At 40.0% G+C, this 25,969-nt stretch overlaps 1 protein-coding gene across 1 annotated transcript in view; it reads left to right on the top strand.

The window, feature by feature from the left end:
* MAN1A2 (mannosidase alpha class 1A member 2) overlaps positions 1-24,406 on the top strand; it is a 132,760-nt gene extending 108,354 nt beyond the window's left edge. The window contains exons 10-13 of the mRNA XM_058824745.1: positions 2,983-3,202; positions 10,130-10,302; positions 17,367-17,482; positions 19,933-24,406. Coding sequence (XP_058680728.1) covers positions 2,983-3,202; positions 10,130-10,302; positions 17,367-17,482; positions 19,933-20,065 — 642 coding nt within the window. The 3' untranslated portion in view covers positions 20,066-24,406. The remainder of the gene's footprint in view (positions 1-2,982; positions 3,203-10,129; positions 10,303-17,366; positions 17,483-19,932) is intronic.
* The last annotated feature ends 1,563 nt before the right edge of the window (positions 24,407-25,969 follow it).

The following is a 25,969-nucleotide window of genomic DNA, read 5'->3' as shown; positions in this document are numbered from 1 at the left end:
AGACAGTGATATCTCATTCCTTGGAACTATCACAGAGAAGAAAAATGCAGCATCTGTTCTTCAGATGTCATGGTTTCCGATCCATGGCATATGAAGTCTTATCCAGGTCACCACATACTTCTAACATGAATCCAAACAATTTGTATATCCATAACCCCTCTGTATAACATGGGTGCAATCTTCCACTGTAAAGGACACTTCATTGCTATCTCCTAGTATGGAAATTCACAGCTGTGATAAAAGCTGAAATTGTGAAACGTGTTGGGAATTTTTTGTGGTGATAAAAATTGAGGATGGGCCTCTTGAATTTGCTTTCAACATCATCATGTGGGCCTTCCAGCTAGTCTGGTTTCAAGTGTCTTTTTTTCCTTTTCACATCAGGTGGAGGATAGGTAAGCTTCTTTTTGATCTGCTGCCTTGAGTAGCCTAATCTGTTAGGCTCACAAATTTGATCCTCACTCTTTCTTACTGCACAGCATTAGGTAGCTAAAAGAAGGATTTGGCCGTGTGCTTGACTGTCACAACGTAGCAAGTACTGCTGCAAGACAGCTCAGAAAATGCTATTTTTTGTAGTCATGAAAAGCATGTGAACTTCAGGGAACATTCAGGTTTTGCATAGAATGACAGAGTACCTTGAATAGCAGGGGACCCTCAGGAATCATTGAGTCCAGCTCCTGGCCCTGCACAGGAGGCCCTGCACCCCAAGAATCACATCATCTGCCTGAATGTTGTTAAAACACTTCCTGAACTCTGTCAGGCTTGGTGCTATGACCACTGCCCTGGGCAGCCTGTTCCAATGCCCAACCACCCTCTGGGTGAAGAACTTTTTCTTGCTATCCAACCTAAACCTCCCCTGACACAACTTCAGGCTGTCCCCATGCCTACTGTCACTGGTCTCAAGAGTGAAGAGATCAGTGCCTTTCCCTCCACTGCCCCTCGTGAGGATGTTGAAGGCTGCAGTGAGGTCTCCCCTCAGTTTCTTCTCTAGGCTGAACAAACCAAGTGGCCTCAACCACCCCTGTTGCTCAGGCATTGCTCAGACTAAGGAAGCTCCTTCCATTAGTTAATCTCTTAGGTGATGTGAACTAAATCTTCTCTTTGGGAGTTGAGGTGTACACATCCACTCTGGTATGTGTATACTCCTTGTAGTCCAGCTGGATGCCACTGCTTTGCAGTTCCTGTTGGAGTGCTCTGTGGCCTCAGCCATCCAGCTGAGGGTACAAATGCCGCACCTATCCCAACCTGCACCCCTGGGCAGTGCTCCCAGCAATGCCCAGCTGTCCCTTGTTAATTACTGTAAATACCAATTGCCATTTTTTTGCAGTTGGCAGGCAGCAGGTTGTTGAACGATAAAGTATTTTGAGAGAGTTGCATTTATGTTCTTGAGATGCCTCCTTTGTGACTCTCAGAACCTAACCTAGTTATTAAGTAGCTGATAGGACTTGATTTTCAGATTTCAAAAACTACCCCTTCTACCAGGCAGTTATTTCCAATTTCAGAAGATGTGTTTTCTGCTCAGAAAAGGAGCATGTTGCACCTAGAACATCCTCTTCAGTCAAACTATGAAAGCAAATCCAGAGTAGAAGTGTAGCTTGTGGAGAAATATATAAATTTGGCCCTTGTTGGCTGTCCTGGTGCTAGCCACAGTAATTTTGTCCCACTGGAAATGCTTCTGCAACCATTTGCTCCTCAACAGTTATGAAGTTATGGGAAAATATAATTCAAAAGGGGATGTCATTTAGCATTTGGAAAAAAATGCTTTCCTCTAGGAAATAAATAATCCATACGCTTTAGTGCCTTTTTGCTCTTCACAGTTAAAGTGGCTTTCCTTCAAAGAGTGCTCAACTTTTATGTACCATATGGTCGAAAAACATCAGTTTTGTCACAGTCTAGAATAATGGAATCAACAGAGTTAATGCTCCAGATCTTGATATCCTTTCCAATGGCAGTTTTCAGCAGGTCCAATACTTCCTGTACCAGTACTTTCAGCCCAAATGAGGCCTGTAGAGTTAACCACATCAGGCTCCTTAGCAGCAGAAGGCAGTCGTCAATACCAATTTGCCTGATGGTTAGACAGGCACCCTGGCAGCTGACAGAGACTTACTGGTTTCTACTCTGTCAGTTACTTCTGCCTTCTTCTCTCTGGATCCTGCCATGAGCACAAGCCTCAGATCTATCAGTGGTATTAGTGAAGGAATTAACCCAACAGCAATGCAGACCAGCACTTCTCTTTCATTACTTTTTCACTGTCTAATGCTAGACATAGTAAATACTGAAGTAGGTTGGTGGGAATTGTGATCCTCTCTGAAAGAGGCTTAAGCAAATGTTGTTCCATGTAGTTTGCAAACTTTGGGAAGTTAAGTCAGCTGCTCTTCTAAGAGAAGGATACCATTTTTAAGTCACAAGCAATGGCATGTTAGGTACAAATGTGTAAAAAGAAAGCAGCAATTGCCTCACATATAAAATAAAGGGTTTTTTGTGATCAGCTGCTGCAACACCTATCATTTGAGAATGTGCAATCAGAAAGCTGCTATGGAGAAGTTAGAAGGTGGCTGGAGCATTCCTGCCACTTCCTATTAAAGACAGGATGACTGCATACATTGCTGACCAAAAATTTCCAACATGGTTGTGTTTTTTGAGTACTCACAGAGTGCACAGAGCTCCGGTACTTCCCAGAGTTAACAGTTTGACAAATACTGTTTGAGCCATAAAATAAGTGTTGAATTCTCAAGTAAAAGCCCTGTATTGTCTCTGTTGTGATTTTCATATGTTAGATGTCATTAGCATTTTTAGCAGTTAAGGGTTTTTTTTGTGCTTTGAAATTATATTCTTAGAGCTGTCTGTTCCTGTGGTGCTCAGAAGTGAATTTGAAAAAAGAAAATTATTTTTGTTTTGAAAGCCAGACTTTGCTTGCTAAAGGAAAGTTAATAAGTAAAGCTTGCATGTGAACAGCATTTGAATGTTCTCTTAATCTCTTTGTAGGCCATAGAAAAACATCTCATCAGAAAGTCCAATGGAGGACTGACCTTCATTGGGGAGTGGAAGAACGGGCATCTTGAAAGAAAGATGGGCCATTTGACCTGTTTTGCAGGTGGAATGTTTGCCCTTGGAGCAGATGGTTCCAGAGATGATAAAGCTGGACATTATTTGCAGCTCGGAGCTGAAATTGCACATACGTGTCATGAGTCGTATGACAGGACAAGTAAGACCTATTGTTAATCTAATTATTTCAATAGTTGGAATACAGTAACTCTTGTAATTATTGTTAGGATTTGTTTGGACTCTGTCTAACATGCACTGGTTTTATACCAATATGAATTTTTAACATCTGTGTATTTACTTCTGCTCTTCATCATGGTGAGTAAATCTAAACCCAGATTTTATGGTTCCTTCATGCATGTTTGTCCTCATTTTTGGATCAGTCAGCTAAGATGGGTTATCTGGGTATGGTGAGGAAGGAATTTATGTGACCTCTTGTCCTCACAGATATATAGGGAAGATTTTCTTTCATATATACTGTTCTTACAGTTAAGTAGAGGGTAAAAATTGTAAATAGACTTTTTACTGGTTTTAGTAATAGTCCATTCTGAATAAGAACAATTAAACAAGAGAGGATGAAGAGTATTCTGCAGACTGTGAGAAGGCCAAAGGCCTGACTAGTGAGGAGGCAGCATCAAACTTTGTTGGGCTGGAAGCTTCTCAAGGTCAGTCTTTTGAACCAGGATTATTTTATAGTGACCTTGATGCTTGAAGTGTACTGAGTATGCTTAGGGTGGCCATATAGTTGTAGAACATAATTAAAATGGAAGAGTCTCAGAATAGTAATCAGGGACATCTTGAGAACTGGACTATCAGAAATAAGAAGTTTGCCAGAAAAAGTCAGGAGCTCTTTGTCTGAAGTGGGAGTTGAAAAATGTCCTGGTCTGTATCAGATGAAGAATTTTCAGCAGAGATTAGATAATATTAAGACTGCCTTAGAAGACATGTGTAATTTGTCACCCTGAATACTCTGTATAAATCTGAATTTCAAGCAGAACAAATGCAGAGAAGGACCAAGAGAATGAATAGAGTGACAGAGCTTTTATCTTACAGTGGGGAAAATATGAGAGATTGGCCTGCTCAGGCTAGAAAAATAATACCGAAGAAAGGAACAAATTTATTGCCATCTCAAGGGGTAAACACTGAAGAGAAATAGTTATTTTAGGATATAAAAGAACACAGTTGTAATGAGAGCAAAATTTTTAAGCTCGCTGTGCATAAATGTAGGTTGGAGATTGGAAATGGTTTTACATAGCTATCAGAGAAGTGAGTTTCTGAAATACCTTCCCAGTAGAAATAATGGTAACTATAACTTAAGCAGTTTTAAGATGAGAATTCATGTATTTATCCACAGGATTACATTGTATCATTGTATAGTTGCCTGTCTTTCTAAATAATTCAGTCACAGAAGTGATAATTTTATTTGCGTAAGCAACAGTTTTAAAAAAAGGAAAAGAAAAAATATGAGTATGCTGAAGAAGAAAAGGTAGGACATAGCAGCTATTGTTGCATTCTGAAAAATTGCATTTAAATGTTTAATTTGACATTTAAAAATAAGCAATGTTAAATTCACAGTTGTTTGAGCAGACCTAATTTTATTCCTTCAGATGTTTATTCTGTACCCTAAATAAGTCAAAAGATGGGGGAGATAAAAGTTTTGATTACATATTTAATGACTGTATAAGAACACATGAGCAAGAAAGACTGAAAGCTGTACAGACAGCTATAAATTTGCAATGCCCTTGTTCTCTTTTGTTCAGTCATGCAGTCCCAGGAATGTGGATTGTTTGTGTTTGGATGTTTTGGTTTTAATTTTCTGGCCTGATTTTTCAAAGGATATTGAGAACTTATATATGCAAAATGTCAACTTTTTTGTTATGTTTCAACAGCAGGATTTGAGCATAATGGTACACTTTAATGGCAGAACTGATGGCAGAAAAAGCATCTTTAAGAGGGCAGGCAGACATCCTGGTTCAGCTAATAGGTTTATGGTTCAGCAGGCAAAGGGGATTTCCTGATTTTTCTCCTATGGACATGGGAGAGCTTGCCCCATTGGGCATGCCCAGAGGAGGGAGAAGGATGCAGAGACTGCAAGCAGGGGTTAGGCAGCTCTTTCTTTAGATAAACCAGCAGAGCTGCCCTTTCCTGTGTCATCCCACAGCTGCTTGTAATAAACTACAGTAATGGTGATGTAATACTTCAGTATGAAAATACTACTTTATGAAGCAACCTAAATTTCCATAGCTGAGCTTAAGTCTCTCTCTAAGAAAAATTGAAACAAAATTTCACAGAAGAAAAGCATTTCTGGAAAATGAGGGCATTATATTGACAACTATCATCAACCTGTTGCACATATTGGAGGTTTGAAAGTCTGTTAGAAAAAACAACCTGATATTTCAGAAAGCTGGTTATTTTAGTGCTGACTGGTACAGGGAAGCTGGAAAGTCCTTGAAACTATTCCTAATGTGTTTTCTTGGGGATTATGTCCCAGTGGCAGCTGGCATCACTGCCATGTAATCAAGAAGTTTATGCAGAGATGTAGTCCCACTGATAATCTGTCACCTGTCAATGTTCCCCAGGAATACCTGAGAGAAGACCTTAGACTCCAGACTAAGATGCTGGAGGAGTGACTAGGTATGTTGTGAGAAGCTTGGGCCCTTGTCATGGCTCTGTGAAAATCCGTGTAGATTCTGCTTGAGCTGAGGATCAGTCTGTAGCACTGCTCAAAGGATGTCTTTCTAATTCAGCAGCTGGAGGAGGCTGGTGGATTTTGGAAGGTGAAGGCAAGGGGTGCAGTCGTCGTTCTGGTCTGCCTCTGAGCAAGGGATCTGTGTTTCCAGGATCTATTTGGCATGGCAGCATGAGAGCCCCCTCCAAGGCTCTTCCCCCCTTCAGGAAATTGTTAATGCATGTGGCACCCTTAGAAAGGATTTGAAAAGGATTATTGATGCTCAATGAGAAAACTTAACTGTAACCAGAATAGTCTTGTGATGTGCAGTCTACACATACCTCTGTTTCCTACCAACTCTACTATTTTTTTTGTACCATGAATTATCAATATATTAATGCTGCAGCCATCCTAAATCTCCCATCCTGTGACAGGAGATTTCAGGATTTTCCTGTGGTCCTGTGTGCTCTCGGTTTGAAGAGAAGATTGAGAAAAACAAAGATAGGAGGCATATTCTGATTGGTGTGCTCATTTACCAGCAGAAGAAATCACAATGCTGTCAGTGGGCACTGGTAAGGCTACAGAAATACAGCTTCCTGTGCTCATGGCACAAGGTTTCTTGATGTTGAAGCTTATGTGAGTACTGCACATCTTGAGGTGTTCTGGTTTCTGGCGATTAGTTCTTTGTTTTTCATGCTTAATGTGAACCACTGAGAAACATGGCACAGGCATAAAATAATTGGCAATGCGAAATCTGGAGATGGCAACAAAAAACAAGTTCAATGAAATCAAAGGAATGGAAAGATCACTAACAAATCAATCTGAATAATCAGCTTTCATAAGTATTGTAGAGGTTAGATAAATAAGCAAAATTATCTGTATAGATGGCATTTGTGTGCTGATCTATAGCACACAGTATTTTTAGTACACTCTACCATCCCTTATGCATAAGAATTTTCCTAGCCATTAGCTGATAGTGTGTAAAGTATTGACTGACTACAGAGAGCTTATTTTAGGATGAAATTTTTTGCACTTCTTTAAAGTTTCTTGACAAGAGCTGTCCTCAGAATCGCAGTACAGCTTTAGCTGTTTTTTATGTGTGACAATTCTAGTGCAGAATAAGCCAGATGACTAAGATTTCAGCTGAGACATATGCAAGGGTATGAGTAGATGCTATCTCTGACCCAAGACTTTCACTAAGCAGCTAAACAGGCAAGGCTGAGGAAATGAGAATAATAACATGTTTTTGTGAGACGTATGAAATAGCAATGTGTTGATGGAATAGTTCAGAGTCTCAAAGAGAAGTGTCTTGGATGTTCTGTTCCTCCAATTTTGTATGAATTAGAGCCTAGCATGTATTATTATAACTGTGAATCCTTTCTTACTTTCAGAAATTTATTGTTAGATTGATTGTAGTCTTAAAGAAACATACAAAACAGACAACAATATTTTCAAAAATACTTACGGAATTAGAAATATTTATTTAAAAGTACAAAGATTTGCCCTTTTGTTGGCAGTGCTAAATACAGCTCTCATTGAAGTCAACTTTACGTCAGTTAAATTTTTTTTTTAATGGTGGTTGTTCAGCTTTGCACTGGTATAAAATTGTTTCTCATCTAGTCTCACTGCCTAGACTATAGTCTATCAGTGCTATTAATATGAAAATATTTGGATTATTCTGTGACCACTATAGCATTGTAAAATGGCCTTAGATGGTTCTTGGCTTAGAAGAATGGCCCCTGAAAGATACTGTGTCCATAATAGCTTATTTTCTTTAGTCAGCTATCAATTTTGCATCCTTGATTTCAGATAAGTATTTGGTGAAATCATCACAACATGCAGAGGTCACCCATCCTTGGGTGGTTTAATTTCTTGTAGTGCTCAATAGCATTAGGAGTAGGTGTGAGTAGATAATTAAGGATTTAATGCACGAGCAGGCTACAAAGCAAGACAAGACATCACAGTTTCTGTAGGTGGTGGATCACCAGAAGTGTCTGAAATCCAGCTTCTTTGGTGGATAAGACTAACATAGCTGTGATTCCCTGATTCCAAAAGGCTTTTTAACAAGTGTTTTACTAAGGCCCATTAGGGACATAAAATGATTACAATTTAAGCAGCAAGTACCTGCATGGAGGAAGAAAATGGGCATAATATAGAAAAGAGGATAGAGGTAAATAGTCTACTCTTGCAGTGGATAAATGCTGGTTAACCAGCACTACTCTGATATATTTGATACATATATATATGTGTGTGTATAGGTGTATAAAATGTATACTGTATTTATATACATTGTAAGTGTGTAATATATTTGCATTTCATATTTTAGTATGTATTATCTATAAATAAAGCACACATATACATAAATTATCAGAAAAGGGCAGGAACAGTAAACTAAGTGTGCTGATAACAACAAAAAAAAACACTACACAAGGACCTTATGAGGTTGAGTAACTGCATAATAAATTGCTAAATTAAATCCAGTGTAGTTAATTGTAAAGTGAGGCACCTCTGAAAAAATTATTTCTAACCTTACATATTAAATGATGAGTGCTAACTGACCGTTGCAATTCAGGAAATTGCTTTTGAGATTATGAAAATGTCAACTCAGTAGCACTCAGGAAAAACAAAATGAGAAAGAGAAAAATAGAAAATGTCATTATGTCACTGTATTAATCTCACCTGCACCTTTTTTCCCTGTATTTGCTGGTCCTCTCATTTAACAAAGGATATAGTAGAACTGGAAGAATTGCAGAGAAGGGCAAGAAGATTAACTAGAGGCATGGAACAGTTTCTATTCAAGGCACAACTGAATTGAATAATATTATTCGGGGTAGAAAAGGGACCTTCTAGGTAGGATTCATCAGATTTGCAAAATCACATAGGGATTGGAGAGTGGTTCAAATAGGTATTAAAGGTGTGGAACCCCTTAGCAGAGGTTGTTTTGGATGCTCAAGGCTTACACAGATTTAAGGAAGCACCAGATGAATACTTGGGAAATAAATTTATTAAGAATTACTGATCACCTAAAAAAAATATGTCTAGTTTGGGAGAAGTCTTGAGCTCAAAAACAGTAGAGGCTGGTAGAAAAGATGGAAAAAGGTATCTCATATACTTGATGGGTGCTTCCACTTCCCCATCAATGTCTGATCTTGGCAATTGTTTATGTGATACTGGAGCAGACAGAATTCCATCTGGTCCAAGATAACCATTCTTATACTCAGAATTTTGGATTGGTAGAACTCTGTATCTAATCTCCTCTATTTTATAGTGAGATTTATATAATTTTTTAAGTGAAACTGGTAAAGTGTCCCATTTTGAAAGAAGTGCAATAAAAATTTCTTGATGGAGTTTCCCATACCATTCATGTGGCTGAAGCAGTGTGATGCTTTTTCTTTTGGCATGCAGAGCCATAGTCCCTTGAAACAAAAAGATTAAGGAACTTCTGGAGATTTTCTGCTGGGGCTGCACTGAGAGTTGCTTGTATTTTTCATTATAGCATTCTAAGGTTCCCCTTTCAGACCCATGAAACCTTGGTTAATTTGAATCTCTAGCCCATAGGAATTACACGATTAATTGCTTTGATAATTTTTAAAGCTTGAGTGCAGCTTCAGAGTTCAGCACCTTAAAAAGTCTCTGCCAAAACAAATGGTGCAGTGCAGTAATAAGAGTGCATTAGTAATGTTAAATTTGAGGACCAATGTTCAGCTGTTTAATACAAAATATGTGTAACTTCTTATTATAGACAGATGTTTTACAGGTGTGTTGTTCTTATATGAGTAGTCTTCCAGGTGCTGACACAGGGCCCTTACAGGTTCCTTTAAGGGCTTTAACAATAAGTGAATCTCTTATTTCAGAGATTTATTTTCTGGTGTACTTAAGACTTCGCTGCCCAGTTGTAAACCCTTTACTGGAAGATCACAGCACATCAGTTACAGTGACCTGACAGCACATCCTTAAACCAACAGTTTGGATAAAGATACAGGTTATTTGGTATGATACTACTTGGTTTAGTTCCAAGATCTTTTCCTACTGTTCTAGGTGGGATCAAATGACATCAAAACCTGTGTTGACCCTTTTTTTCTTTTTTCTTGTAAGGAACTGATGTTGGTCCCTTCAATTTTATCCTATAATTGAATGTGTTAGTGTGTTTATATTCTTAGTGTTCCATTAGTTTTCAAGAGGATTACTGTAGTCCTGTCAAAATAGGTAGTTTTCTCAAAGGAATTAGATAAATTATTCATAAGAAAAATTATAGGCCTCTAAAGTAAGAAATATTTATGAGACTGCTTAAAGGTTCTGTTTTTTTTTCCACACAAGCTTGGGATAAAGCAGTCTCCTACCCATCCTTCCTGCAAAGATTGGTATGGAACAAATTTTTTCTTACCTTTACTTTTTTGTTGTTGTTGTTTGTTTTCTCTGCAGCACTAAAGCTGGGCCCAGAAGCATTCAAATTTGATGGTGGCGTGGAGGCAGTGGCAGTACGGCAGAACGAGAAGTATTACATCCTAAGGCCAGAGGTGATTGAGACCTACTGGTATATGTGGAGGTTCACCCACGATCCCAAGTACAGGCAGTGGGGCTGGGAGGCAGCACAGGTAACTCTGTTAATCATCTGTCACTAATTAATTTTGTGTATTTCCCCTTTGAAGCCACTTCAGTCTCATGGTAATGAAACACTTGGAGTGGTAATTGATTTTCACAGTTTGCTGCAAACCGGGGTACATATGAGGGTGCACACAGTTATTGCTGTTTTGCATTTGCTGAGTCAGATGCTCAGGTGAGAGGTGCATTCAGCATTACACAGCCCATGAGTTCAGGCATGGAAACAGAACTCCTTAGTCATGACTCCTACTGTTGTCAGTAGTGTGCAGCCCCCAAGAGTTTCTCTGCTTCTCTGAATTGCTCCAGCAGTCTTTGGAAACAGCTCAAAGCCAGTTTCAAAGATGAGAATAAACATTAAAGATAACAAGACAGTAATGAAATATTTTGACTACATCCAGAGGAGATGAGAGAAAAGCAAATGAAGAGACAAAACCAGGAGACTGGATAAGTTTATTCTGTGGCTGAAAACCAGTTTTGCTCCAGAAGCAAGAGATCAAGAAAAGGTGGGAAGAGATCTGTTGAGATGCCTGTATTCAGAATATTTAGCCAAGCTCATTACTATCCATTCCTCAGCGCAGCTGCAACACCTAGAAGAGGCCAGGTATTTTACAGTTGTGTATTAGTGTGGTTTTGCCTTTTAGCCTGTTTTGTTCCAACAAGAATTATGTTATTCTGGAGACAGGTTCCACATTTGTATTCCAGAATGCATTGCTGCTGTCTCCAAAACATTGTCTCCTTGCCTGTGTAGATACTACAAATTCTTGCTGATCTAACCAAGCTCCTTTCAGAAGCTATGGCTGGATGATCCAAGCTGAGGTGTGGGGTCCTTTGTAATAGGTTAAAAAATTTACAGATGTAAAGATTTTCAAGCCAGGATCAGTCTCTTAAGCACACTGCAAAGCATGTATTTTAATCGCATTTTGCTCAGTTTTCTCCATTTGCTTTCATTATCTTGGTTCTCATTAATGCTTTCAAAACAAACCCTCCCTTCCTCCTCCCCTGCCTCCAGTTTTCTCTGTGTGCGGGGTAGGATTTTATTTTATCCTTCTGTCAACCTCCATTGAAGTTGTAAATCAAGCAGCCCCTGTGCTTAATTGCCTCTATCCTTACAGACTGCCTTCTTCTGCTTGTTGTTTCCTTGATACAAGATTTCTTTATCTAACTTAGCCATAAATTATTTTTGACTTCTTCATAAATAATTTTGCAAACCCCTCCTTCCCACAATTAGGAATTTTCCTACCCCACAATCGTACTGACACAGAAGCTTGAAGCTTTTTGCTCCCCAGGATTTTCTGTTCACTGCATATAGATAATAAGTTCTTGTGTTTATTCCTCACACCTACTCACTACTTTTTCTTCTTCCCTATCACACATTGCCCTGGCTGTGTTTATTCCATCATTTATAAATAGAGAAGAAGCTGGTGTGACACGCAGAGCAGTTGGCTTACTGCTGTTGTACAACACTGTCTGAATTTGTCTTCCTTTTGCCTTCCAACCTCTGAAGCATACTTGGATTTATTATCTATATTTTTTGACAAAACTTATGCACTTTAGTACAAATCCTATGCTTTGTCCAAGGCCTGTTCTTTTGCATCTCTCCAAATCCAGTGTCTCTGGGGGAAAAAACAGGAAGTTCAATCTTACATTCCCTCAGTGATCATAAATCCCTGTGACAGGGTCTCTATCTCTTTCCTGATGAAAAAAGGCTAATTCTCCCTAATACTGTACTTAGCACTAGAGACAGCATTCATCTCAATTGTATTGGGCCAGTCAAATTGGATGATGGTGTGCTGGGGGGCTGGCTGAAGTATTGCAGAAATATGCATGGAGGATACTCAGGGTAAATACAGAAAATTACTAAAATCCTTTTCAGGCTAATTATTTGAAAGCAGTAAGAGCCACCATTTCACAATAGGCATGTAAAGCCAATTACTAATCTGAGCTGTGTGAATGAAGGGCTCAATTAAGAGTTGTGGACTTGTGTATCTCACTAAATAGGACTGCACCAGAGAGAGGCTGCTGAGTTCGTCAGAGCTTCTGTTAACAGTGAAAATAAATAGCCAAGACCTGAAGCTCAGGCTAAGTTCAGGCAAACTGAGGGTTGATACTAAGATGGAGTGGAAAGACCCATAGCTCTCTGTCCTCATGAGACCTCAGCTGCACCCAGATCTGGGGTCCTCAGCACAAGAACGACGTGGACCTTTTAGAGCAGGTTCCAGGAAGGGACAGAAATATGATCCAAGGGTGGGAGCACCTCTCCTACAAAGGCTGAGAGAGCTGGGGTTGTTCAGCCTGGGGAGGGGAAGGCTCCAGGGAGACCTCATTGCAGCCTTCTAGTACCTAAAAAGGGCTTATTAAAAGAAGCGAGATGGTGTTTTTTTGTGGGCAGATAATGACAGGACAAAAGGCAATGGTTTTAAACTGAAAGAGGACAGATTTATATTAGATGTTAGAAAGAAAGTCTTTACTGAGAGCATGGTGAGGCAGTGGAACAGGTTGCCCAGAGAAGCTGTGGATGTAAGTGTTCAAGGTCAGGTTGGATGGAGCCTTGAGCATCCTGTTCCAGTGAGTGACATCTGTACCCATGACACTGAGGTTGGAACTAGATGATCTTTGAGGTCCTTTCCAACCCAAGCCATTCTGTGATTCTACTTAGAGAGGAGTAGACAGAAAAGAGCCAGACAAGTTGGAGGTAAAAGAAATATGGTTTCACAGTTTCGTGGGTTAGAAGCTGTGAGTATGACAGCTGGTGAAGAAACTGGCACAGTTTTCATGGGCATGTTGTTGGCACAGTCAAGAAAAGTTGCATATGCCACAAAAAACACCCTCAGAGAAACTGAGGGAGCTGGGGTCCAATCTAGAAGCATATCAAATTTTATTTCCAAAGAACTTAGGTTCATGTTGACCTCCCTGTATGTTATCGGCACTGAAATTTCATTTTTTGTCACTTTTGAGTCAAGACACATGTATTTGGCAGGAGTATACTGCTGAATATTCTCCTGTTCTATTCTGTATTTGAATAAAGGAAAGTAGAGAACCCACTACTTCTTGTAGCTTGCTCCATTATTTATTTGTTCTTGCTGTTAAAAAAAACCATGTTTTATTTCCCACTTGAACTTGCCTAGTTTCAGCTCTCAATCACTGGGTTTTCCTGTGACTTCCTATGCCATTTTAAAATGTCCTTTCCCCCATGTTTTCTTTCCAAAGAATTTTCATAGATTATAATAAGCAATGTCCTAGCAGGAACTCAGACTGAACTATCTTACATGGCCATGGAAGTCTTTGAAGTGTCTCTGCATTCCAAAGGTTGTCTCTACCTTCCAGGCTAGCCTGGGTCTGCAGTTACACAGTCTTGATGACTAGATTTAGGATTATGTGCCTGGTTTTATGAAACTCATTTTGTTTGGCACCCAGTTACCAGCAGATTACACTGTCTGCTGTTATTTACATATGTCATTGTAGCCAGCAGCAGTGTTGCAGTGATTGATAAAACTTCAGACTGCTCCTTGTGGATCTCTGTGAGAAGCAGCTCTATTTTGTGGTGATTTTGCATTGCCAGTTCTTTCTTATAGCGCTGTCAGTCAATTTTAAATTGAATTATATTGATATGGTATAGTGCTGCCTTGTCTTCTCATAACATCTTAAATACTGTGGTGATTGCCTTAGAAGCTTTTAAGTTTATTGCATCTTTGCAGTTACCTTTATTTGTCAAATTTGTAGCTCTCAAAGAATGAAATCAAGCTTGTGACCAAAATAGTTTTCTATAAAACCATGCTGATTGGTGTCAGTTATCCTCTAATTTTATATACATACATATATATATATATATATATATGTATGTATCCATGTGTCTCTGTAATTGACTGGAACTAACATTAGGTATGCTGTCCTATAATTATTCAGTCTGCCAATGCCTCATAATAGTAGCAATATTACCTTAATACCCTTCCAGTCATCTTGAAGCTTCCCTGTATTCTCTGGTGCAATAAATTAAGCATTGTTTTTACAGGGAGACTGGTCTTCAGCTCTGGAGTGAAAGTGTATCTGGGTGGCACAGCAGATGCCAGTGCACCAAGTGCTCTGAGGTCTGTGTGAAAACAGAACACTGAGAATTTCAAGTGGCATCTAAGCAGCTTGTCTGTGCCACCAAGTTTTTCAGCCAGTGTCCTGAAATTCTGCACATCTTGGAATCAAGGACAAATATAGCTGAAAAGCAATTTTCCAGAGGCTTTTTTCCTGTACAGTTCACTACTACCTGTATTATGTAGAACTCTGATCAGCTAGGGCAAATCCTTTGCCTATTCTGAACACAAGTCTACCTTCCCAAGGAGAAATTTCTGAAGATACAAGGTTACTTGGTAACTGTAAGGAAAAAAAAAAAAAGTTGATCATGAAAAAAAAAAAACATACATTTTCTCTCTCTAGGCTTGTAGGCCTGCTGGCTTCACCAGTTTTGCACTTAGTTACCCAAATATGAGACCTCTACAGCATAGAGGAGGATCTCAGTGCTATCCACTAGCTGCAATTTCCAAAATAAGCAAGTTTTGTCTCTTACACTGGCTTGGGGATTTAATTCTTCTGGAGGAAGGAGATAGTGTCCTTACAGTGGTACCATGTATTCCTTGTTTTTATTTTGCCACAGTCGCTAGCAGGTTTCTCCTGTACAGGCTGGGGCACACAGCATCAGGGTTGCTGGCTGGTGGACCAGAGTCCTGATCAGGCTGTATGCTGGGAATTCTGGCAGGAGTTGTAAACACTGGGGCTTCCTCCTCCATCTTGCCATGCTTCAGAGCAGACACAAGGTCGGGTTCTGCATTATTATAAAAGGGGATAGTGCCAAGAGCAGGCACTTCGTTTTCTGCCTAAAAAGGGCTTTGGCTCTTGTTTATTCATAAAACACCTACCTGGTGGCTGTAGGAGTTCTGGGGAGGAATATGCAAATTGTTCTGTAAACAGCATATGCGTTATTTCTTCAGAAGCTAATTAATTCATTTTTTTTCTTTCCTTTTTGTTGGTTTGTTTGATGGGTGTGTTTTGATTTTGTGTGGAGAGAGTGATGTTGGGGTTGTTTGTGTTGTGATGTTGTTGTTTGGCTGCCATGTGGTAGCTAGCATCACTTTTGTTGTGCAAGAGCATGCAGACAAAGAGATTGTCATGGGTTAGATGTGTCACATACACCTTTCCCTTCACTGTAGAGAAAACCTGGTCCACCCAGCTCTCAGCATGTGAGCACTCTCAGTGTAGCCCTATCCTGCACCAGTAACCAAATCTGAAAGTAATTCATCCAGACACTTTCTCCTTTTAGACTCAAGTCCCAACAAAAAATGGAGCCTTTCCATCCAAACTTGGAGAAAGCTGTGCTTGAGATAAGGAATTAGAGCAAGCATTAGATTTTGCCAAGAAAGACTGTACCTTTCTTGGCAGAAGTTCAGACTCTAGAGCCACAGCTATTCCAATAACATCCTTTTGCCAGTCTCTCCACTTGCTTTTCTAAAACCTTGCTTTTTGGAAAATTGAAAGAACTTTGTACAGTCTGGATTATTCTTTGGTCCGTGAACGGTCTGAGATTTCCACAGGGTATGTTCTAGGAGGAGGTCAGCTGTAGTACCTGCTGTGACTTACTGTCCTGGGTATCCTGCTCAATTTTTTGCTTTTCCTCCTGATTTCAGTGACAGCATCTGCTGACATTCTTTGTCCATTTGCCCAGTGGAAAATTCCTCTCTGTCTCCCAGTATTTCTAGTATGCAAAGGCAATACTGAGGTCCTTGAAGAGTTAGTTTTGATTGAATCTGTTTTCTCTGCATAAAAAGGGCATAATTGAAAACTTATTTGCTCCCCTGCCTTGACTCCCCTCAGCTTCTGCTGAGTATAACTAGCAAAAATCAGAATTAACAGAAATGTGGGCCTAAAGCACCCTGTGGAGAGGAGCTTCACACAAGGCTATCGGGCTGAATCATAGATGACTGAGCTACAGGTGGCTGTGTTCAGTTGTTGGTAATGACAGACATCCCGAGACAAACATTTTCCTTCATCCCTGATTCTTTTCTGTCCCTGCATGAATCTATTAAAAGAGTTGCTATCTGCTGAGGAAGCACAGTCAAAGCAGCAGGGAAGCACAAATAACCTGTGAATCATTTCTTCAGAGCCAGTTTTAATGGCTGATATCCTTGTGTGCTGTAAGGTCGTGCATGCCAGTGGAATAATGAAAGTGTAGGCGAGAGGTGCTCTGAGCTACTAACGCGTTCTTTCCCGTCTCCTCCTCTTCCATTGTGCTTTTCACAGTACTGTGTTGAAGCTGGGGAGGGGAAGAATCCATTGGCCCCTTCCTTCATGGAATGTGCATGGATTTAAACTCCATGCTTTAAAGGTAAAGAGCTCTGCTGCAGTCCAGCATGCAAGCTGACTTGAGTTTCAGCTGTATAAACAGGAAACAGAGAATAACGTAGGTAAGAGAAGGAGATGAGGGGAGAAAGCAGCAGCTAGAAGAATTTACAGGATGGAATCAACAGTCCATAAAGATGAGAACAGTATTTTATTTCTACTTTCAGTAAGTCTCCATGACTAGCTACCAATCAAAAAATTCCTATAACTCTTCAGACTCTTCCAGCTCCAAAATCCAGGGATGTTTGTTACCTTCCTGTGCACATCACAGCACTTATTCCATTGATTTGACTGATGTTCTACCCAGTGTCACCAATGAGGAACTGCATGAGCTCAGAGAAAAAGTGTATGGAGTCCTTGTCATGTCATCAATATCAGCCAACAGTAAATACCCAGGAAAGAAAGTGTTCTTCCCCAGACTACTTTCTTAGCATGTAGCAGTTTGCCAAATGTGGTGTCATTAATAATGCTGGAAGGATGTGACTTCTGTATGTGTCCAGTCTATTTTTTTCAGCATAAACTGTTAATGTCCATAGCATCCTTCAACTAAGACATTCACAGCAGAGAAATTCAGCACAAAAAGAACCACCTTCTTTGTTGATTAGGCTTGATGCTTTAAAATTTCCAAATCTTGTTCTACAGTTAAATTTTCTGTCTTTTCCCTTCCTTTTTGCAGGCAATTGACAAGTATTGCCGAGTTAGTGGTGGCTTTTCTGGTGTCAAGGATGTGTATTCCTCATCTCCTACATATGATGATGTACAGCAGAGCTTTTTCCTTGCTGAAACTTTGAAGTAAGTACTTTTCACTTCTGCATCTTTCTGTAAAAACTCACATCTAAATTCTAGAAGATGCTCCACAGGTAGCTAAAGGAGACAAAGACTGCTTTCAAGTATTAGGAGCACCAAATGGAACAGAAAGCAGGTCCTGAAAATGGCAGGTTTTGTGTCTAATTCAGGCATCACAGCATGTTTCACTGGGAAAAAGGGACTCCAAGTTCATTGTGTCTAAGGGGATAGTGTGGCTATTCTATCCTTCTGCTGGCTCCTTACCAAATTCCTCTAGGTAGTCACAATACTTTGTTGCCTTGTGTTACCATTATAAAAAGGAAGTCAGCCGCTGCCACCTCCTCTGTTGTCTTCTTTAATTTTATTTCACTTACCCTTCAAGTTCATTTTCTGGAGACTAAAAGCAGTGGTCCCAAAGAGAGAGGCAGCAGTTTCAAACAGATCAGGGCAGAGAAACAGTACCTCTCCAGGAACTGATGGTATATGATTGATCTGCCTATAAAAGCCAAATGAGAGAATGAAATCTGCTCCTGAGGGACTTGTGTGGTGGCAAGGCTGACTTTTGATGTATCACCAGAATCCTGTCTGCATGTTAAATAATCACAAGGAGATCTGAAAATTCACTGATGCATCATTCAGTAACTGGATATATTATAGTACAAGCATTGCAGATGGTGGCATTTCTAGGAAAGAACTCAGAAATTCTTACTGACTTTTGGTTTGGAGTATTTCCTGCTTGTGGAACAAAATGAAGGTTTATTGAAGAGCTGAATATTAGATGTTTTTGACATCTATGCAATTGGCAAAGCCCAAACCAGAAACTGCTTTCACAATGAGATAGCCCAAATGAAAATAAAGACAGAAGGGTTGGGTATGATGTCATGAGAAAAATGAAGATGTTCCTCAGAAGAGGGGCGTAAAATATGTCTTAAGCAATACCTGCTGTAGTCTTTTCTGCTATTGGTGATTATCTCTGCATATTCATTCCTCTCAAATTCAAATTTGGTAACTGTCCCAAATATGCTTTGTTGCTGCTTGGATACTTCAATTCATCAGAGATACACAGCAAATTTGAGAGATTTGAGCAATACCTGGCATGAAGGTACCTGTTGAGTGGGAAGGACCAAGATGGAGAAATAGGTTGCTTAAGTTATTCAAAGGAAAAGTGTGAATCAAATGAGGAAGGTGAGTTTGAGTAAGATGAAATATTGCTGCTGTGGTGAGAAGGGGCTTGGAGAGCTGCAGCAGGAGACAGCGAGGCAGAAGTATTGAGGAAAGGAAGGGCCTGATGCTTTAAAGACAAATGAAGAGTGTGGAGAAGGAAACAAGATATGTGTGACAAAACTGAATCATCCCTGCAAGAAATTTTTATCTGTAAACAGTAAATAGATGAGGAAGGAAAGAAAAAGTAAGGCTCCACTGACTGGATTGTGGATAGAGCCGGCAAATAAAGGCAGCAGAAGAATTGATCAGACAGTGACACAGGGCTGAAAGCAGCAGACACTCCCAGTGTCTAATGGAGAGAGAGCAAAGGAGCAGCAGAACAAGTGTGCACATTCTGGATGTGACAGAGTCCACTAATGGGAATGACACCCTTTCCTTGTCAAGTGCAGCAAGAGCTGTCTTATTCTGGATGGCAGGAAAGCAAGCAGGAGGTGAGAGATCCTGTACACCCACGCTGTTGTGGTTGCACTCAGACAGCCAGGTGTTCTGTAACATGGGAAATTCATTTGAGTTTTAGCTGTTGTGTTAGGAAACTTTGACAGATCCCTACTACCAGTATGTCCTACAGAGTTACAGCACAGCCGCGTTCAAAGTGTGCATTAAGAAAAAAGGAACAACAAATATTTTTTTTCTGCATATGTCCAGTAATCCTTATTTTGTTACATGCTTTATGTCTTCTGCATTTTATTATAATGTCCAACATCTGTGAAAACCTCTGCACAATCTGTTGTCCCATTTCCTCTCACCAGAAGCTGAACCAGCTTCCAGAACAGTGATGACAAATCAGATACCTGCCATGGTTTAAAAGCTTCTTCACGAAATCTTTGGCTTGGATTAAAGAGGATTAGTAATTTCCAAGTGGGTTTCCTCCATTAAGAAAAGCTTTTTGACAACTTCTCTGCTCTTCTGGTCTCCAAATACTTGTGCTTGGGGTCTTGATGTTTGTTTTACACTGCAGGTCTTTGAATGGAGACTCAGAAACCAAAAGTTTCTTGGAAAGATTAAAATGTTGTCATTATAACAACTTTTCATTGAAGGGCTTGATCATAATAAAAATGAGTTCAGATTGCCATAATAGGGAAGGTTGTGTGTGTGCTGTACAAAGATTGAAAGCAAGTAATTTGTTTATAGCTGTAGTTGCTGAACTGTGAGGCCTGAAGATGGTCTGTTGCTCCTGTCTGCCTGTGCTCTGCTTTAATATCCACGTTTTTCATCTCTGTCTTGTTGTCCAGGTATTTGTATCTGCTTTTCTCCAATGATGATCTTCTACCATTAGACAACTGGGTTTTTAACACAGAAGCTCATCCGCTGCCTGTTTTACATTTAGCCAACACCACGCTGTCAGGAAATCCTGCATATCGATAAAAACAGCTCTATGAAGAGGAAGAGAGACTGTTTTCAGCTCTGTTTTGTTTACATGGACCACTTGAGACTTTAGCAGGAGGGGAGACAGACAGACAGACACTTGGTAAACCTAGACCCCCGAGTCAAGCAAGTATTGGCATGGGAAATGAAGCTCTTCAACATATAAATAAGTTAAAAGTTCTGTTTTATACATGACCAAAACACGTCAGTGTGATTTTTGCAGGCGGAGACTTCACACGCTTTGAACCCTGGCAAGACATGGAATCTACAGATGATATTAATGCAGCAGCATGAGAAAGAGGAGGCTTTCCCTTCCAGGGAAAGGAACTTGCTGCTTGCTGTTGCAAGGAACAACACACAGTCACCTCTTCAGATTGGGTGGGTTCCAAATACCTAGGTTTTCTTTTCCTTTCTTTTTTTCTTTTTTTCAAAAATTTTTATGATGGCATGAACAAAGCAACACCACTGCACCAGCAGCATCAGGATTTGAATTTCTTTCTGTACCTGTCTGAATTTTCTAAGGAGCATCTGTCCAGACTGGCAGCCATTCTCAGAGCCTCTTATCTGTTAGACCTAAAGTACAAAAAATATTGCCTCCTCATTTCCCCTTTTCAAAATAATGCTTATATCCAAAAAAGAAAAACAATTAGTAAGCATTTGCTTTGTAGTTCACTGTCAGCAGAGTGGGCTTAGTTCATTTGGCAAGCTCAGTCAGAGTCTGGAGTGTATCACAGGAGTAGGAAGGAGCCTAAGTTTCCCTTCTTCACAAATTATGTCACATGGAAAAAACCATTCTCCTCTTAGTCCTGGTTCTTTTAGCTAGATAAAAAGAGATGACAACATAAGCATAACTGTTTCATGATTTATATAGGAGGATACAGTATATGGAACTAAAAGAAGCTCCCCTTGAGCTAAGCAGTGAGAGCTTGCTGCTCTGTATTTTTGTACACAATTTGTTACATTTCATTCTTTGGATACTATTCACAGAACCTTCTTTGCAGGTATATGGGTGTCTGACAGAAGCCTAAAACTGCTTTTGATTTACTTTACAAAACTTGCTTTTCTTCTGGGTGCTCCAGTACAAATCCAACATGATCTTTGGAAGCAGCCTAACATCTCTCATATGTGACTGGAAAAAGAAACTGAAGAGTCTCTTCTTTTATTAATTTATGATGCTGCTAAATGCATGGGGTATTTTCAAGTACATCATGGCTGGGCTGGATAGTATCCCTTAAATGGAGTCTTTTTCAGTCTTCATTTATTTGCTAAAAAAAGTTTCATCTTTCCAGATTTTTTATCTTTTCAGTTTTGTCTTCCTCAATCTCTTTTACTGTTGCTCAGAATAATTACAGCTCAAACTATTCTTTTTATTCCCCTATATAGCTCTCAGATCTTTTTGCCATGGTGACTGGCTCCTTTGCTGACCAACAGCCCACAGGTTTCCCTCCTAATTAGTGCACAGGTTGAGTCTTTAAAAAATCTTGATGATGTTTTTGTACTGAAGCAAGTGGGAGAACTCTTCAGTGAGCTACAGCAGTACAGCATCAGTTTAAAGGGAGTGAGTGCTATTTTCCCTCCTCAAAAATGTTTTTATATAAAGTTTTCTAAAAAAAAACTTTGCTCCTTATCATATTATATTACATCTGACTGTAGAGTTTCCCCCCAAAATTACTCTTCATTTGTCTGTGTCACTAACTTAGACATAGAAATCATCATATGATCTTGAGTAAAAATACTGTCAGATGCTTTTTTTCCAGACAGTTACTTTAGTTTAAGAGGAAGAAAACATGGGGCTTGGGAAAAGTTTGTCTCAATGTTTGTACCTTAATACCAGTTACTTTGTTACTGTAATTTGCAGCCGTATCCTAAAAATAATTTGAGAACTTATAAAGTAATTGGTATAGTAAATAATACTGATTTCAGTAATTGTTTATTTAAAATTAGAAGTAGCTTAATAAATGGATTCTTCTTACTGGCCCCACATTAATTTATTTTTCTAATTATTATTCAGTGACTTACTGAAGAACTAGCAATTTTTCATTTTCCCAAGTTCAGGTATGCTGTGTTTTCAAATTGTTTTTCTGATCCTATGAGAACTGTTATTAGTTTAAAACTGCACTTGATTGCCTTGTTCTCCTACATGTCTCTGGGTATATAGAAGAAAGAGGAAAAGCAGACCTTTCTGTTAAGAAAGAAAGAAAGAAAGATTTAAAAATAATAAAAGCACTTTCTGCCCCATAGACCTGTCCCTGTACTCCTCCTGGTAAATGCAGGTGTAGAATGGCTGCCAGTCTGTTCAGAGAAATGTCAAGGAGTCCCAGAAACAGCAAACTTGCTTCTCCTCCTCCATCCCCCTCTTGTGAATTAAAGAGGAACCCTTCAAATTTTCAAACTTCTCCATGAATCCCAGTGGGTTAACTTATTGCCACAAGAATGTCTGAATTGAAGACTGCGCCATTTCATGTTATGGGATGGTCTTCTTCTCAAAGCAGATGTACAGTACTGCTGTTTCTTCTTTGTGTAGATAAGCAGCAGGAACCAAATAAAGAACACTTGTTTCTTGTTTCCCAGTCACCCCAATGACAGTCAGTTTATTCTCCATCATTCTTTAAAGTACCAACTGGCCTTTTCCTCCAGAAGCTAATGATGTGCAGAGTCTATCAAAAACAATGCATTTTAAGGACTAATTGCTGTGTCTTTCATAAATTTCATCCTGAGATTTCCTAGATCAAGCAGAGTTTGGAGGTTATGGGTTCTGGCCGAGGTACATGCTTAATTACCAGGCACCACAGATACTGAAACTTCAGACTGAAGTGATGTGCCCTCCTTCTGAGTCCTTCACAGAAAAGTAGGTTCTGATCTGCAAAATGGCATTATGTGCAACCCAAAGTTCAGACTGTTTTCCCTCTGGGTACATAAGGTACAGTAGAATGTTGTCATTTCATTCTGTTGCTGCTGTCTTACTTTCTTGAAGATAAGAGTGTAAATTTAAGCACAAAAATGACTTTTTAGTCCTAGCTGTTTCTGAGTCTTGCACTGTACTCTCTAACAAAACAATCCTCATTTTCTCTAGGTAGCTGTCCATTTTACAACTTCTACAATACCCTCTCCCCTTACAGAATGAAATAAAAACCAGAAAATCATGTGCATTTTTGGCACACTGGATTTGGGCAAGAGCCTGGAAATCCCCAAATTGTCTATTTCCTGTTTGCATGCAGTCAAAACAAGGATGTATCGTTCTTTTCCTAATCCAAGCCTCAAACTTGCCTGTTGGTCAGGATCTGCCAACAGTAATTTTTTTCCTAGCAATTAGAGCTTGACTTTTCAAAGAGGCCAGATTTCTGCAGCTTCCATTAACAACCCTGGAGCTGTGCATGTCCCGCAGTCAAGAAGTCAAATTCTTAGCGTTGTCCTCTAAATAAAAAGCACCCTTGAAGGATATTCTGAGTGTTAACTTTGTTGCACAATATAGTCCTTCAAACTGAATGTTCAAGGAAAGTATAGAAAATAGCAAGTGCCCTGGAGTAGAAGGAAGAGCAAGTAGTTCCATGTGCCAGTCACACCTTTGCTGTTCCTTCAGCTCTAGATTTATGGATCACTGTGTTCTAGCTCCCAAACACTGACACATTCCCTCACAGTATTTTACAAGATTTGAATATTGCCTGGGTTCTGAAAGGTGACATTAATTACACACTCCCTGTAATGCCATCCTTTAAGGTTAGAGGTGCACCCCCTCAGCAAAGCCCTGTTGGTATTCACACCACTAAGCCTAGACCATGTTTATAAGGGGACAAATAAGAAACAGACTTCTTGATGCCAGAGAAAAATGAAAGCAAGCTCTTGATCCATACTGTAGTTGGGAGATCCGTTCACCCTGAGTAAGACATCCCTCTTTCACTCCTTGAATCTTGAGAAAAGTCTTCTGACTCAAGAGTTTGAGTTGCCATACACAGAGGAAGCCCAGGCTCTTTTGCAAGGTGTGTGCAAGCTGTAGCAGAGATATTAAGCAGGAGCTGCTTCAGCTGTCAGCGCCTTCTAACAAACTGCTCTGTAATTGCCCAGGAAAGTTGGGAACCACCAAAGTCAGAGGAGACAGCCTGACCTGTTACAGTGAATTGTTGCCTTTAATCCTAATTGCTTGGTGGAAGTTGGATTTGCATTCTGCCTTTATTCTTGCTTTGTCTAAAACTGACAGATTTTTTTTTTCCTCCAAAATAATAAAAGGGCAAAAGTCTATCTTCTGATGTGGAAACCTTCTGCCTCTGACCTGGAATCCTGCATATGTACTTTTTACAGATTAAAAAATAATATTGTATATAAAAAAGATTGAATAAAGAATGTCTTTAAGTGAAAAGAGTGTGGTTTTTGTCCTTTGCCTCCAAAAGCAGCATCCTGTAGCACTGAAGTGTGAAGCTGACCCTATTCCAAAGGCGTGGTGGTGCTGCAACTTTTCTTTCCACTGCAGCTCTACTAAGGACTTAGTCAACTTAAACATGTATCAAGACCCCCTGTTGCAAATTTAAACCCCTGTACCTTGTACTTGCTTCTGACAGGTCCCTGTAGTGCTCAGATGGCTCTCAAGGTGCAGCTTCAGGCACAACACTTCAAGGCTGTTCCTGGGTGTCATTGTGAAAGCCACCAAACCTTACGAAAGTTGTGTGAAATTGTGTGAAAGTGGCTAAAAGGTCCAAAGATCCTTTTAGATGAGGGTAAAGGGTCAGACAGACAAGCAGTGGTACTAAATAATTAAGACACCAGGTTAAACCCCCAGCTTTTCTTGAGACTTCAGTAGCCAGTGAGTTGGGCAATAACATCTGTCTGTCCATTCCTCTGCTGTCTGGGAAATGGAAAGTTTCCAATTAAGTGTTATTCACAGGGAAACTGCTATGTGGCTTCAACTGAGCTTGTTTTTCCCCTGCACCTTGAAATTCTCTGGAACTGCTGCTATAGTTCTGTTTTTTCCAGTACAACCAGTGAATAACCAGATTTGCTTTCTGATTCACTTTAACTTTGCATAGTCCTTTCTGTCTGACATCACCCATGTTGCTCATACATGGTACCTTGTTTTCAGGATGTAATGATCATAAGAGGAAATTGCCTTCTAAGTGCCATAACTGAGTGCAACACATGGCTCCTGCTGCACTGCCATGCCATCCACCTTGAGATCCAGTTTTTCATCCATGTGTTGCTCCATAGCTTCTTGCACTGGCACATTCACGCTGCACCCAGCTCCCAGCTGCAGCGTCACTTCCAAAGCAGCAGCTTTTGCATCCTTTGATCTCCCTGTGGTGTCCTCAGCCCCTGAACCACCTCACTGGGATTCACTTGCTGTAGCAAGGTGTGTCCTGTCCTTTGTGGTTGCACTGCATTGTCTGTGCCTCTTCAACAGTGAAGTGCTTCCCGCCTCTGCTTGCACCTCCTCTGAAGCAGACGTTCTTTTGCATGTTCTCTGCCCAAGGGATATATATAGGGAATATCCTCTTTTATCTCTCTGCTGGCACTCTGCCTGCATGTCACCCCCCCCCTCCCTTCCCTTGCAGACTCTGTGATGGTGTGTGCTCCTTCCTAGAGACCGTGTGCCTTTCCTATGCATATTAATTGGCTGTATTTAAAAATCCTGAAATTAATCCTTTAATGGGTTATTTTTAGCCTTTGTCTTGTAACTCTGGGAGCTGGCTTCTCTCAGTGCAAAGTCATAGGCTTTCTGTGGGCTTTGGAAAGGAAGCATTACTCTGTCTTTGCTGGTTCACGTGTGGGATGTGTGAAGGCTGGTGATGGTGTGGTTGTTTTTTTAATATGAAGAGCAAGAGTCTTTTTGACCATATTTCAGGCTGAGGCAACCCCCATGAGAAATGGTTTGAGAAAGAGCAGTCACTCATGTAGCCAAACTTACTTGCAGGTAAA

Source organism: Ammospiza caudacuta, chromosome 2 (genome assembly GCF_027887145.1).
Source record: "Ammospiza caudacuta isolate bAmmCau1 chromosome 2, bAmmCau1.pri, whole genome shotgun sequence".
In the NCBI taxonomy this organism is placed as follows: Eukaryota; Metazoa; Chordata; class Aves; order Passeriformes; family Passerellidae; genus Ammospiza; species Ammospiza caudacuta.
Note: the sequence above shows the minus strand (reverse complement) of the source record. Positions and strands in the feature narration are given on the sequence as shown.